Source organism: Haliotis cracherodii, unplaced genomic scaffold, assembly GCF_022045235.1.
Source record: "Haliotis cracherodii isolate W230 unplaced genomic scaffold, xgHalCrac1.p SCAF_12, whole genome shotgun sequence".
In the NCBI taxonomy this organism is placed as follows: Eukaryota; Metazoa; Mollusca; class Gastropoda; order Lepetellida; family Haliotidae; genus Haliotis; species Haliotis cracherodii.
In genome coordinates this window covers 34017977-34034594 of record NW_027266267.1, presented here as the reverse complement: position 1 = coordinate 34034594, position 16618 = coordinate 34017977, and the positions used below count along the sequence as shown (strand labels likewise).

The 16618-nt window shown below is 38.3% G+C and overlaps 1 protein-coding gene across 1 annotated transcript in view; it reads right to left on the bottom strand.

The window, feature by feature from the left end:
* Positions 1 to 5154: 5154 nt before the first annotated feature.
* Positions 5155 to 16618, bottom strand: part of LOC139457315 (uncharacterized) — a 58803-nt gene continuing 47339 nt past the window's right edge. Inside the window, exons 6-15 of the mRNA XM_071238723.1 lie at positions 11393 to 11491; positions 10484 to 10597; positions 9244 to 9357; positions 8202 to 8315; positions 7962 to 8007; positions 7427 to 7473; positions 7100 to 7186; positions 6458 to 6553; positions 5732 to 5871; positions 5155 to 5546 (exon numbers count right to left, since the gene is read on the bottom strand). Of these exons, the coding sequence (XP_071094824.1) occupies positions 5732 to 5871; positions 6458 to 6553; positions 7100 to 7186; positions 7427 to 7473; positions 7962 to 8007; positions 8202 to 8315; positions 9244 to 9357; positions 10484 to 10597; positions 11393 to 11491 (857 nt within the window). The 3' untranslated portion in view covers positions 5155 to 5546. The remainder of the gene's footprint in view (positions 5547 to 5731; positions 5872 to 6457; positions 6554 to 7099; positions 7187 to 7426; positions 7474 to 7961; positions 8008 to 8201; positions 8316 to 9243; positions 9358 to 10483; positions 10598 to 11392; positions 11492 to 16618) is intronic.

Below are 16618 nucleotides of genomic sequence, written 5' to 3'. Positions count from 1 at the left end.
ATGGTCTGGTCCAGATTCGATTACTTACAGATCTCACGCCCGCATATAGCTGGAATATTGCTATGTACGGCGTGAAACAACAAATAAACAAAAATCGTATTCCTTTTGATGTATCTCCCTGACAAGTTAAAGCCAGGAAACAGATGGTCGGCGTTATATGAACTGGCGTGTGATCATGAGTGTCATAGTGACCACTGACTTGTTTTGTCGTAAATTGGAACATACCAAAAGAACACATGCACCGATTCCTAATCATTGAGGACGAGAACTTTATTTTGAACATCGATGAACTGTGCATACTGTACATGAATGATTTAAATAGTGGTCTGTCAGCTGTCCGGGACACATAAGTCCAATGTTCCAGGGGACCTCTTGAAGACTGACTACCGACCGTGTGATGTTAGCCGTAAACATCTCAGAGACTGGTCGAAGAATAGCTGTACTCAATGAACAGCTGGCTTGTTGGTCATTAAGTGCGCTTGGTTTGCAGTTCATGAGTTAGTGAGTTGGGTTTAACGCCGCTTTTAACAGTATTCCAGTTATATCACGGCGTGTCAGCTTAATGTGGGAGGAAAGCCCGAAGTGATGCAAGTCTCAGACGTTTACCACTTTGGTGAAACCCACGAGCACGGGTATGGTGCTGACAAGCCTAGAAACATAATCGGGGCGAACCGGGATTCGAACCCACAATCATAGGTTTCTGGCGTGCCCAAGTGCAGTTAATGCTTAACACCTGCCTCACAATACTTCACTTATCATGTCGTTGAATGGCACAAATGCCCTGGTGCAATGGAGATTTTATGTCTCTTGGTCAAAATACACTACAGCAATATGTATACTTTATAATGGTGGGCTGAAATGAATTGCATATGGAGCGAGCAATCCAGTGACTGAAATCACGAACAACGATCATCGCCATCGGAAAACGATAACATGCAATCAACCAAATCACCAAGCCATGCCTCCTGATCATTTGTGTACTGCACCAGATTCTCTTACTGCAAATTATGAGTGAGTGAGTGAGTATGGCTTTACGCCGCTTTTTTAACAATATTCCAGCAAAATCACGGCGGGGGACACCAGAACTGGGCTTCACACATTGTACCCATGTCGGGAATCGAACCCGGGTCTTCGGCGTGATGAGCGAATGCTTTAACCACTAGGCTACCCCACCACCCCCTACAAATTATGAACAAAGTTTTAGTGTGTAGTTCGTAGTATTACGCACCAGACATATGTAAATATATAAATTAACATGATATTTCAAGAGTTACCAAGTTATGCCATTAGGGGATGAGACATTATATTTGTGTTTAATCTGTGCCTCACCTTCTTATATAACATCATCGACCGGACTAATATACATTGTTTAATATTATTGTTATATAAAGTCGACCGGATTGATATACATTGTTTGATATTATTGTTATATAAAGTCGACCGGACTAATATACATTGTTTGATATTATTGTTATATAAAGACGACAGTGTTTCACGTGTTCTGTTCCCGACAAGAGCTTCAAGATTACATCGGTGTTAATAAGATTCAATAAATGGGATTCATAATAGAAATCTTTAGTACGAATAAAAAAAGTCGTCATTATACAGAAATGATGTTCTCACTATTTCCACATTATATTAGTTGGGAAATTATGTTATGTACTTGCAACTGCTGCGATGATCAGCAAAGACAAATAATCGGTGAAACGGACCAATAAACAATTCATAAAAGAATAACCCTTCTTACTCATCATGAACAAAATATTATTGGCTATGATATATCTTGATCATTGCTAAGTGTTGGATCAAGCAATTAGCGGTTTGTGGTCTACATTTATTTACTGATAATTTAAAATATAATCAAAATATAAATAATCAAGCACGTTTTTTCATAATTGCATTTTTAGGATTTTCAGAAAAGTGGACTTGGGTGTAAGCAATTAGACCATACATTGTTTGCCCTGTGGTAAACATCACTTCAGGCTTCCCTTCCACATCAAGCTGACGTTATAAAACTGATATACTGTTCAAAGCGGCGTCAAACCCAACCATACACTCGCGTAACTATTACACGTCTATTATACCGCAGTATGGTAAGTCACACTCAACGTGGCTCCAGGAAGTAAATCGCTTTTCAGATCGTGTATTATAGTTATCCATTAACACGGACCAGGAAGTGTGTGTAACCACGTCGCTATTTTAAACCCGGAAAAAACCTAATGGGATGTCTGTTCCTCAAACTTATCAGAGCAAGACACGTTTATGAGCAGATCGTGTTATCAGAACACGACGTACAGTTTGGGATAGCTAGTTATCAATATATCACACGAGGATGAACGCCTTGCAACATGTATTCTGCACATGTTTGTGTTAAATAAGTTTTGTAATATACTTCCCCTTATGTTGCACAGACCGGCTCCACACGAGTGCTGTCGTTCATGAGTAACAGGGAAGATCCCGTCTAACCAACTCGATACCAAACATATATTAAAACAAATAATACAATAAGTTATGAACAGACATTTCAAACATATCAAATCTACTTCCCGATTCACTAGATCGTATAAAAGAGTTATTACATTTGAATAAGTGTTTGGACCCGTGAAGATTCCAGGGTAGAATAGGTCTTCAGCAACCCATGCTTGAGGTAAAAGGCGACTATGCTTGTAAAAGGCGACTAACGGGATCGGGTGGTCAGGCCCGCTGCCTTGGTTGATGCATGTCATCGATTCCAATTGCGTGGATCGATGCTCATGATGTCAATCACTGGATTGTCTGCTCCAGACTCGATTATTTTACAGACCGCAGTCATATAGCTGGAATATTGCTGAGTGCGGCGTTAAACAACAAACAAACAAACAAAAGTGTTTGGGTAACGGAACTTAGGCCTATAAGGTGAGTGAGATGGGGGAGAACTATAAAACCAGCGAAACATTACTTCAATTATATCACAGTGTGTTGACTTCTGATGCTGAACTTAGGTGTGTTCCGCTTTGATGAGACATTCGAGCACCGGTATATTGCTGACAAACTCAGTACATATCATTCGAATCCACGAACAAAGTATCCTGGCACGACTAAGAAACGCAACTCTGCACAGAAATGTGTGGCTCGAAAAATGACAGGTGTGGTCAAGGGACATTTAAACCACTGATGTTAATGTCATGTGGTAGTTGTATTGCTGTTAGGTTTCATAGATATACATCGACAGACAAACATATAGATTCCCGTACTATGTCATCAAATCTCTTGTTTATTCGACTCTTGTTAACATTCCCAGAATTACGAAGACAATGCAGAGTTGACTTCGCTTTCCAACGTTCATACATAAGTTCATACAGTTTGGCCTTCACTCAATGAAGGTTCTTTGTACTTTAACAAAGTGAAAGACATTTTTGTTTATAATTGTTACATCACTATTATTTTAAATGGGAGGATTTACATCTACACACATTTATTTAGCAAGTGTAACTTGTTTACACTAACAAACATGCAACAATCAGCTGTGTCGCGAAATGAAGTTTCGCCGCACTCACCAATATTCCAGCCATATGATGGCGTTCTGTAAATAATCGAGTCTGGACCAGGCAATCCAGTGATTGACATCATGAGCATCGATTCACGCAATTGGGATACGATGACAAAACATAACATCTTCAAAGGGTATGTGAGCTGTGATGTCCTCCAACACAATGTGACTCTCATGATCCACTCGTTAACGACAATGGATGCGTCTTGATAGTACGCCAAAACGGTTTCAAGATTAATGTAAGGAAAGGCTTTCAGTGAGTAAGTATGGTTTTACCCTGCTATTAGTAATATCCCAGCAACATCACGGCGGGGGATACCAGAAATGGGCTCACTCATTGTAACCACCTGAGGAGGCGAACCCGGGTTTTGTGCGTGACGAGCGAATGCTTTACCACTAGGCTACCCCGCCGCCCTTTGGACACTCTTAATTACTGTTCTGTCAGATTCGGCAAATGAATAGAATAGAAAGAACTGTAGACAGGCACTTCGGGAAATAATCAGACTGTAATTTCCAATGATGAGGTCAAGTGAGAGTAACAGTGAAAGGAGTGTTAAATCACTGACTGATATAAGCAGCGATTGGATGGTTGCTGGGTGTTTTTCGGGATCGATCGGAAAATATTATCAGTTTTGGGGTAAAGATAACTCGATTACTGATTGGCTAAAGCCGTAAATAAGGAAAACTACGGAATAACAAAACTAGTCAGCAACCACCGGCAACCACCGAAACGAGTCCAAATCTGTTGGATCGGACGCGTATAAAATGATGTGAGTACAGTATCAAAGCTGATGTGACTTCTTTCTGCAAGATGACTTAAAACGTTTGTTGTTAACTGCCTTTCCTCGCCACCATCTAAGGAACTGTATAAGAGACAGGATAAATTACTGGATCAGTGTTGCTTTACGTCGTGAGATCTGTCGGGGAACGTGGACACACAATCAGCCAAGTCTAATCCACTTTAGTCGACGAGCCTTGGTAAGTGGAACCTGTCATGACTCACAATCCCCGCTTGGTGAAACGGTGAATGGAGAATCGAGATAGTCGACTCCAAATGTGTTCTGAGCACCCTGGGAGACTACAGCTCAAAGCGAGCCGTACAGATCTCTAGTGTATTTGTCAGTTTTACTTGCCGGCATGACTTTCAGATGCTCATCAGCAGCTGATGATAGATATGGTGAAAATGTGCAGGTAACAGGATTTACTGTAATTAGATTGTGTCGTTCTTGATTATGTTAGGTAATCTCCAACCTGTTTCAAATGTAATTCTGCGGTGCTGCTAGTTCTTTTACTGTCCTTTGTTGGCAGAATACTATTTGATATAAAGATAATATATGCTCTGATTACAATATGAAATTGATTTTTTTCTACGTGACTTAAACGTTCAACTCACTCACTGTCCCCGGAGCTGCTGCTGGAGAGAAGCGTGAGAATGATAATGTTGATATCAAATGGGTGCTTGTCAGGATTAGAAAATCTTCTGAAAATATCTGTGAAATACACACCTCAGACAGTGAAAACAAATAATCAGTTTGTTTAATATTTTTCTTCATTAAGAAACAGCTATTAAAATATATGATTGTAGGTTAAAAACATTTTAAAGTACAATACTTTTTTGGGGAAATTATCTGTGGTATTTCAGCCGTGGAAGGCCCACACGGATTAGCTGTCGCTGAGGAAAACTGCCAAAACAAATTGGGAGAAAACGGCCAATGTGTATTGTTTCTTTGTTTGTTTGTTCACACAGCAATAATCGAGTTTGGACCAGGCAGTCCAGTGATAGACATCATGAGCATCAATCTACGCAATTTGGATAGGAAGATATGCAGCAACCAAGTCAGCGAGCTTGACCACCCGATTCATTCAGATGCCTCTTACGAGAAGCATAGGTTTCTGAAGATCAGTTCTAATCCAGATCTTCTCCAGAGGCATGATGGTGACAGGTGTGGAACAGCGGCAGGATGGAAAGTCTTAAACAACACGTCTTAGAAACATTCTTAATCACACCAGTCAGCTTCTGAAAAAAAGACTTTAACTGTTCATGAAATGCATCACTTCAGGCTTAATGAGGCCCTAAGAACAATTTGTATTGTGTATATATAGGTTGGTCACTTCAAATTCAATATCTGGCTTCATTTCATAATATCTATGGATGCAGTGTCCACGCTATTTCAATAAATCGCTATTGCGTAAATCAAATACCTAATCGAGCCAAGGTGTATTGTTCTGCTGATTCTGTTTGTTCTTCTGTGGTTTGGCGTACATGTCCTCAATATTCTCACTTGTGTCCTTCGGGTGATCTGATGCGGTTTTCTTCACTTTATTGACCTTGGCATAAACGTCTACGAGAAAAATATAAACACATATATAAACAAATCAATCAATGGATGTGACTTGTTTTGCTGAATTTACCATATTGCTGAATATTCTTGTTATAACAATGATCGATAGTTGTCCATAGTCAGAAAGTTTCAACAATTGTCCTGAGCAAGTCCAGAATAATCTATATGAGACGGTGTGATTTAGGATTCTAGGCCAATAAAACTGAACCTCGGTAATTCGTAACTGTCCAACTATTTGCTGATTGAAAAAGATGGTATTTCTATCCAGATCATTAAAAACGTTACCTTCAATATCCCAATATGGTGTCACCTTGTTTGTGGTGAATTGACCAAGCGACAAAGGGAAAGATATTTAAAGTAATAACGTCATCGATGCACGCGTGCCTGATAGTTGAAACTAGGTCACACCTGACGAACTGTAATGTCACAAAGATGTGTCGCCGTGTTCAGCCATCTTGGCCACTGAGTTAATAGTTGAAACGTGCACTGGTCATCGTCATTATCCTACGCTTTTATAGATCTATCCTCTGAATGAAAGCGATCTGATCCGAAGTCGATGTTACTATTGTCCTTCTAACTTACATACCTGTGTTACATGTTTCCTTTCCCACTTTGTTTGGCTTGGCGTACACGTCAGTAACAACATGTTGGTCTGCAGGCTTCTTCACCTGGGTGTAAACATCTGCCAGCAGCAGTAACATCAACTTAATACAATATCATTCATGCAGAAAAGCTAAGAGTGAGTGAGGCTATAGCGCCACTTTGAACAGTGTTCAAGTTATTTCATGGCATTTCAGCTGAATGTCAAAGGACAGTCCGAAGTGATGCAAGTCTGAGACGTTTACCTCGCTGGTGGAAACCCCGAGCACGGGTATGATGCTGGCAAACCTTGCTACATAACCGGGCTTCAAACCCATGCAAAGTGTAAGTTAGACAGTTATTTCCAAGCAGTACAATTAATCTTTCAAGTTATTGTGATGCAAGGTGGGAAAAATATAGATGTGTATTTTGAATATTTTAGAGGCGGGTTGTGATGCCCATGGTTACAAATTTTAAAGACGAAAGTTCCAACCAGTGAGACAACTGGAACATGTAAAATATTGACAGATGCGTGCAGTATGTGCAAGTCGATTAGGCTATTGCGTTTCAAGTAAGACTAATGATATTCAAATATCAATTTGCATAAGGCACGTAATTACAACCGGAAGGGCACGAAATGTATGGTCACCTTCAACAACGGGATTGTTGTCCTGCACCTTGTAATCAGCCGGCACTACATGCGATGAACTGGTGTATAACACGTTGTCCTGGATGACTAAAGTATGCACGAAATGAATAATTATGTATTCAAAGACAGATTTATCCACGTATCATTAACGATTGCAGAAACAGCCATGCATTAATCCTTTAACAATATTGAGGGTTTGTAAATTCCATTATAATTTCTGCTTCATTCTTGTGATGTCTGTGCATTTTATTAATTCATATTCTGTTCAAAATTGTTTATAGTTTCTATCATTTAGGACAAGGGTTCGGAACCATATCAGTAACTTACCTATTTCTTCTTTTTCTGTAATTCCACTTTCAATCAGCATCTCAGTGCTTAACGAATATTAATCAATGTTATATTAAGACTATAGAATCAAGGCTTTCGAACAGCTAGTGTATTAGGAGATGATCATACTGTGTTTTCAATAAGCTAGATATATGTTGCCATTAATGCGCTAAATAGACTTTGGAACAGAATTGATTATCACAGGGACCGTAAATATGCATGTTAGAAGCAACTATTTAAAATACTATTCTATGAAAGACCATCTCTACTATGACTGAGAAAGAAGTATGTCCTATACAATAGCTTACCAGGTGATGCGGCTGTCATATAAGCTATTTTAATCTTTTGTTGTGATTTTAAAGCTCTTATTACTGACAAGTAGAATAGAGTATTTCCCAAAATCGTTCACACACAGTGCACACCCGAAGCCACTGAGCCTCCCATGCCCACGACTGCCAGAGAGGAAGAGGGATTTTAGGTATTGGCATCATTGTAAATTACACTGGGCATGTCCGAAGTAAGGGCAAAGACGCACCTTCTGGAAGGAATTCTATCACGTCGTGTTTTATCCTTTGCATCCTCTGGAAGAAAATGCAAACGGTTTTATGTGAGTGTGTGAATTTGGTTTATTGACGTTTTAACGTTTCTGTTTTAACATCGTGTCGGCTTGAAGTGGGAGGACACACCTGCTAATATTACATACTCAGATAAAATTTGATCATGAATAATTGAAACTGACCACCTGAGTGGTTATTTAAGTATAATCAATTCCTACCTTCGACAGACCGACGTCTTTTTCTGATACAGACAGCTATGACGATGACAACAGCGATGACAGCAACACCTCCACAAGCTCCTCCAGCTGCGATGGCAATTATGTTGTCCTGTCCTGAATGTATATAGTTATGACTGGATGATAAAGTGACCCATGGATTGATATCCTACCTATGTCAGGGTAGCCTTCACAGCAAGTGGGGAATGGCACCAGTGTGTGTAAAAACTGATGTTTACACGATTATCCTAAATAACTGAGTATCTAAATACAAGAAATCAGAACTGTCTTCAACCTACTACACAGCATAATTCACATTCAAACATATAAATCAATAAAAATCGAAAATGAAACTGTATTTTAGCAAAACGCAATTTTAATAAAATGTATACTAAACTATGGGTTCAGAGGGAAGATGTTGAGGGCTCTCAAACATCTTGATGACTCATTGAAAGCTAAGATGTAAAGTGCCTGGCAAACGAAAGCATACATATGAAAATTGAATTGGCCAGATAATTACAAACGTTACCAACAGGCGGAACACAGTCGCCGAAGCACTGGAAACTTTAGTTCCAGAACACATCAATGATAAGCGTGTCAAATACATAACCATCGAATAGCCATGTCTTGTTGTACTGTCAATTTTCGGTTTTAACCGTCATCAAACATAAAAGTGTACTTTCTATTGTATGGCATTTTATATTCTATGTAATAACGGTTAAACGGACTACTTTCAGCTCTATGTTTGTGTATTTAGTCATCTTTCATTGTTGAATTATCAGTATAGGGGTTGACAAAATAATATGTCTTATTCTAGTAACATAATCAAATAATGTTAACAGATATAGGCAGTGATTTATACATGTTGGAACCGCATCAACAAGGTTATAGATATTCGCTCCCTAAAAAAAATAACAGTAATTTCAAGGCATGATCGTGATGTGCTACATTGTTATCTTGATTTTGATTATACCAGATTATTGATGCGTGTAATATATTTAACCGTAACGTTTTAGGGTGTAAATTAGAACAGCCGAAGACCTACCAGAACCAGCTTTCCCTTCATTCGTACTTGTCGTTGTCCCTTTGTTTGTGGTAGCTGAAGTTGTAGAAGATTGTATTGACTTTGGAGACGTTTCCGTTTGTGTTTCAGTAACACCTGAAGCAGCAGGTACATGTTCATTTGTCACATCAAAGTTTCCACTGTCAATGTCATATTAAATATAGTCTATCAATGTAGCATTGTCTAATTAGTTCAGTCAAGGATAAAGGATTGATTCTTTGAGATAAAATTGTGACTTTCATGCATTTTGTAAATATTGAAACGTGTCGACCTGTCAAACTGAGACCAGAGAAATAAGGGAATAATATACTTACGATAACATAATTGTTATAATATTATGAAGAACACAACCCCCTGACGCACACTTTTATAAGTTCTGATTACACAATTAAACGTAGTGCGAGAATGATGTTTACACGATTATCCTAAATAACTGAGTATCTAAATACAAAAAATCAGAACTGTCTTCAACCTACTACACAGCATAATTCACATTCAAACATATAAATCAATAAAAATCGAAAATGAAACTGTATTTTAGCAAAACGCAATTTTAATAAAATGTATACTAAACTATGGGTTCAGAGGGAAGATGTTGAGGGCTCTCAAACATCTTGATGACTCATTGAAAGCTAAGATGTAAAGTGCCTGGCAAACGAAAGCATACATATGAAAATTGAATTGGCCAGATAATTACAAACGTTACCAACAGGCGGAACACAGTCGCCGAAGCACTGGAAACTTTAGTTCCAGAACACATCAATGATAAGCGTGTCAAATACATAACCATCGAATAGCCATGTCTTGTTGTACTGTCAATTTTCGGTTTTAACCGTCATCAAACATAAAAGTGTACTTTCTATTGTATGGCATTTTATATTCTATGTAATAACGGTTAAACGGACTACTTTTAGCTCTATGTTTGTGTATTTAGTCATCTTTCATTGTTGAATTATCAGTATAAGGGTTGACAAAATAATATGTCTAATTCTAGTACCATAATCAAATAATGTTAACAGATATAGGCAGTGATTTATACATGTTGGAACCGCATCAACAAGGTTATAGATATTCGCTCCCTAAAAAAAATAACAGTAATTTCAAGGCATGATCGTGATGTGCTACATTGTTATCTTGATTTTGATTATACCAGATTATTGATGCGTGTAATATATTTAACCGTAACGTTTTAGGGTGTAAATTAGAACAGCCGAAGACCTACCAGAACCAGCTTTCCCTTCATTCGTACTTGTCGTTGTCCCTTTGTTTGTGGTAGCTGAAGTTGTAGAAGATTGTATTGACTTTGGAGACGTTTCCGTTTGTGTTTCAGTAACACCTGAAGCAGCAGGTACATGTTCATTTGTCACATCAAAGTTTCCACTGTCAATGTCATATTAAATATAGTCTATCAATGTAGCATTGTCTAATTAGTTCAGTCAAGGATATAGGATTGATTCTTTGAGATAAGATTGTGACTTTCATGTATTTTGTAAATATTGAAACGTGTCGACCTGTCAAACTGAGACCAGAGAAATAAGGGAATAGTATACTTACGATAACATAATTGTTATAATATTATGAAGAACACAACCCCCTGACGCACACTTTTATAAGTTCTGATTACACAATTAAACGTAGTGCGAGAATTGCAATCCCATGGCACTATGTCTAAAGTTCACTAAAACATATGCTGAGTATCCAAGTTCTTCATATGAAATTATGTTTTGGGTTGAAAAATCGAAAGTGCAAAGGGTTTTACGGAATTTTGTTATGTGTAACATAATGCGTTTGCCATCTTATACAAAATTTTACAAAAGTACAGACAGTTTTACTAAAATGAACGCGAATGAATAATGATATACAGAATAAAATATAGAAAACTATGTCCTTGCATTCATCGGATTAACCCTTCTTGGAGACATGTGGACATTGCACACCACAGCAAGTAAGTAGTTATCAAAATTGTACGTCTTCAACAATATTAAAATACTCGATATTTACTGAATGGATCATCATGTTTTCGTGATTGTGATTACATCTTGTGACGTACTAAGACCATATATCTACAGGTATGTTACACGTAATTATTTTAGCTTCACATAAAAGTTGAACTGGATATACAAAATATTACCTGTTGACCTGGACAGAGATATATCTGTGGTTGTCGTAGTTATGACTGAAGTCGAACATGTTGATTTTGTAGCATCTGTTATTTGAAGTTCCGTAACCTCTGCAGGATAATGTTTGTCATATTGTCTTATACATACACAGACACACACATATATTTATGAGTGTATCAGCAACATGTTTGAGACAAAGTTCAATACAACATATTCTGAAATTCAATAATGCATCTTTCAATATATATTCAATACATATTCATGAAGAATATATCTCCTCAAGTAGAAATTCGTGATTCACAGTTTGCACGTGCATGTTCATTTGGATGTTTGCGTGTCTGGAGCGTGATACTCAAGCATGTGGGTTTTTAATATGAACAACACATAATGACATTTTTTATACCATGAGATCACATTATATTCCAATTTATCTTTGTAAATGGCAGAATCTCGCAAAGCTCAAAGTTTTGTTTACCTCAAATAATTGCTTAATCGTGAAAAATATCTCCAGATTTATAAAAATTCTAATAATGCTATAATCTACAACTTTTCAAGTGATCACTAAAATTTATTGTTTATGTTATAACTTTATATGTATTGTTCCTGTACCACCTATGGTGGTTTGTTGGAATAAAACATTGATTGATTGATTGATTGATTGACTACTTAGCTACTAGGTGCTCATAACGGTTTTGTTTAACCGTAAATAATGCTTACGAAATGCATCGGCTTGCTGTAATCAATGTCTACACGCCGTCGGTATGCAGCAAACAAGAATGAAACGAAACGAAGCATAAATACATCTCTATGAAGACGTTTTGTACAGCCGGGCGATCATGACTTGCCACGGAGCCGTCGTCCACGTGTGGTGTCACGTCAAATAGACAACCATATTCGGTTGGTGCATCTACGGAAAGGTAACCAAAATATCACATTTACTGCTCGGACAATTCCCTGGTTGAGACCAATTAATGGCAGAACCGTACGCATCCGGTTCAGGAAGCTCAACATCCAGCCCCAATTCCATCGATACGCCAGCTTTTGATACAACGTCACCGCCAGGAACGCCTGGCTTGACGAAGACAGCATCTGAGGTTCAGAAGACAAAATGCGACAAGACCTCTCTGAAGGTCGTTCAAAGGTCTATAGAAGAAAGCTTTAGCGACGATTGCGCGACCCGAATTTGACATTGTTAATTGCGATTTTACATCAGCCGTCTTTTAGGCCGTGTCTCACTGTTTCCTGTTTCCAGGTAACGGTTTTGTTAATGAAACATGCTATGATAATACATTGATCGGACGACTGACGGGGGTAAGGGGGCTGATCACCAAATGGTGTTTCTGTGCATGTTCAATCGCCTAGCAACTTTACGCTGCGACGGTCCTGACTGGAGCATACCAATGGCTCTCATACGTTTCAAATACTGATTGAAATTTTATGTTTTTCCATGTTGCAGTTGTCTAGAAAAGCAGAAACAATGCATACCGAATCAGTGCAACACGCGTGCTTTTATACCCTGGTTTACAAGATGATACTCTATTGTGCCTGATAGTTAGAACTTCACGGTGCTTATGTACAATATTTGTATACATGCATACTGATACACTGTCAATATTTCCTCTCCTTGTAGTTCGTATTGAAATATTGAACATTTCAAAAACAGTAAAGAAATGTATGAAGCTTGTCGAAATACATTTATACAATTAAATAACATTAACAATGACGTATAATTATGTTCAAGGTATTGTTTGTCTTACTATTACCCAAATCACATGAAAATAAGATTCCACGCTTGAATACATGGTGTAAATCAAATACATGTACTTAGTGACCCGTAACACAATACAGATGAAATCATGGTAAATGGGGCGTGCAATTCTACTCATTTACTCACTCATTCACGTTGGTGAATCAAGTAGTACAAAGTTGTATGTGGAATGACTGAAAATAAAAAAAGACATGTTTAATGACTTACTTATCGTCATATTACTGCTCCTTTGACTGTTCGAATTGTCAACACACGTCCACCAAGATCGGTTGTCTATCGTAGAGTTGATCCTAAGAGTCACATTGTGTTGGAGTACATCGCAGCTCACATTGATACGCCCTGACAGATACCTGTTGAAGACGTCAGGGTTAGATACACCAAGATTTGGGGAACCTTTTGTTGTGTAGAAGACGAGTACACCACATCTATGCCACCCTCTAATACTTTCCCCATTCGTGTTGCTGCTGCAGATCATTGTGAAGAGTTCTCCGTCTATCGCTGTCAAGGGGACACTTGTCAGTACAACAGAGCCTGATGAAAGAAACACATGGAAAAAAGAGTTTACAATCCTATGAAACACCAGTCACTTAAGTTGTTACATGTAATTCAACACACCCTAGAAGGGTACAGTTATCGTTTGATTTATAAGCATTGAATAGTTGTTTCTTTCACTGTTATTAATGCTATCCTTTTAGCCTTTTCTAATTCAAGGTTGTGCATGTTGTGTTGCCGTCTTTCCCGTTTCTAACAAATACTACATGTATATACACAACTATTTAGCTTAGACTGATCTTACATTCTTATAATTTTCGAGAGCTAATAGTTTATTTCACTCTCATTTCATCTTAAGTTTGTTTGTTTGCTTGTCTGTTTGTTGTTTAACGCGGCTCTCAGCAATATTACAGCTACATGACGGTGGTTTTTAAATAATCGAATCTTGACCAGACAATCCAGTGATTGAGATCATGAGCATCGATCTTCGCAACTGGGATACGATGACATGCATCAACGAAGTCAGCGAGCCTGACCATCCAATCCTGTTAGTCGTCTCTTACGGCAAATTGTCGAAGACCAATTCTAACCAGGAATCGTCACGGGACTCATCTTACGTAACAGATAGGGGACGAGTAACAGTACTTTATCGAAATTACTTAAGTTTCATAAGATAGTTTCATATTGGCAAAGAAATTCGCTTGCTGATCGTATTGACCATAATCCATCACTCAGATACAACAGATATGGTTGAAATACAAGCAATTTAAGCTAGGTTATGTACCACATCGTTTTACGATTTACCCGACTACTGCAACCTTTAGCATTTAAAGCATTGGCATTGGTTTACTGTAATATCATCTTGTGATGTATTAGGATTACAATAACCACCTCCAGGGTGAAGTGAATAGACCGTCTGCTCGGAGTGCGGAACTCGAAGGTCGGTGGTTCGATCCCGTTCTCATCATTCCAAAATACGTTGAAAGATGCTACGCACGCACGCACGCACGTACACATAAACACAAACGCGAGCATGCGTCGCTCTGCGTACAATAATCTGTAACTGCAAGTCAGTGAGCGAATGGTGAAAGACTTTGTCAAGTGAAGAACGGGCCACTGTTGTGCTACAGTATGTGTACAATTGCAAGCGACGAAGATTCTTTGTGGTGAATTCACATCCTTGTATATGATTAAGCCGTTCCCAAATGACCTAATTTTTTTAACAATTGTACCAACATAAGTCCAATGTTACTTTATGGTTCAGAAATAAGGGGAGTGGATATATACGCACAAAGAAAATGAAACAATACAAAAAATAAATATATTTTATACAGGTTTGATTTCAGATATATCTGGCTTATATCTGAATTTTAATATAGACTGAAATGATCCTATAAGCAAGATTGGCAAGCAGCACTTTTCTTAGTTCTAAAATGGTAACCTCCGCCTCACTGAAAACGTCCCTTGGCCTCGAGTTCTATATTTAAGAAATTTCCATTTCAAAATTCATTGCTGCTTTAACTAAACTTAGATATTCTTCACACCGGCGACGAAATGAAACTGGTAGATATGTTAAAGAGGTAAATTCAGATAGAATATGTCTTGTGTGCAGGGAAAGATACATAGAGGGCGAATACCATTTTGTACTGGTGTTATGTGTATAACAATCTCGGGAGTTTGTATATACTCCCAAAATACTACTTACATTCAACATAACATAAATTAACTTTTGTCTTCAAACCAAAGTCAGAAACTAAGAATCTTTTATCCGTTTGTATATAAATCAATGGAACGACGTTACTCATTTGTGTGAACAATGTATATCAATGCACCAATGTATATATAGTTTCATTGTTTAACATGATTAGTATGCTTCAAAAAGGTTGGCGCACACCCATTTCACAACACCTACCCCACCTGGATCCGCGTATATTAATTAGACAACATGTGACCCCAATGTCAAACAGCCATTGTTAAAGAGTATCTGACTGCGTGCAGAGTACATGTACTTCTCTCTACAGAATATCAAGTGGTTGTTTTGCTTTATGTCTCTGATTTTTCTGTTTTCTGTTAGGATGTGCCTCTATATTTACCCACCGTATCACATGTTGCTGGATCCAAAACATGATCCGTGTCCTTGAAACAAATAACCGTTCACATAACACCACGCATTCAAAGTACACGCCTGGGAAAACAGTTCAGGTTCTTCTGCTTTAAACATTGTAGGTCCACACAAAATAACCCTTTTCTAACAATCGGATCCTGTATTCGTGCTCGGAAGAAACTCATTTCTTCTTTATTTTCAATGTGACAAAGACCTGAGGACATCCTATGACGGGTCAAGTCAGAACGACCTTTCATCCGACCAATCAGAGCGTCGCTTACCAGATCGTGAAAGTGACAGTCGGAATGTGTTTTCTAATCATACAAGCTCAAAAACGTTAACACGGGGTATTCCGAACGGGGCCGCACGACTGATTCCGTCAAAGTTATCGTCTATCTGTCGCTTCCGTGGGATAAAAACTTGAACGGAGGAGGCGTTGCACAGTGCGTAGAAGCACTGCCATTCAATCTCAACCATATATTAGATATTCCAAAATGTTCGTTTATTTAGTTTTCAAAGTTTTATTCGAGAACTGTGTCAACATATTTTTCAAGCGTAGTCTGAAATGGATGTCGCCAGATTGAAACGAGTGCCCTAAAGCCCGAGAAAGCTGCTTTCTAATTGGCTGGTGTCGACTTCTTGTTAGTCATTTCAGTGGTCGGTCAAAGTTCGCGAAAGGTCGTTCAGACGTGACCCGTAATGGGATGTCCTCAGGTCTTTGTTTAGCGGCAGCGAGAAGTTAGATCTTATTTCAATGAGGTTGATACAGAAACTAATCGATTATCCAATGGCGTGATTTGTACTTTTTCCACGTGAAAATATCGACGTTGGATTGAGTTATATTCCTACGAAAATGCATGCTCTGGACTGTCA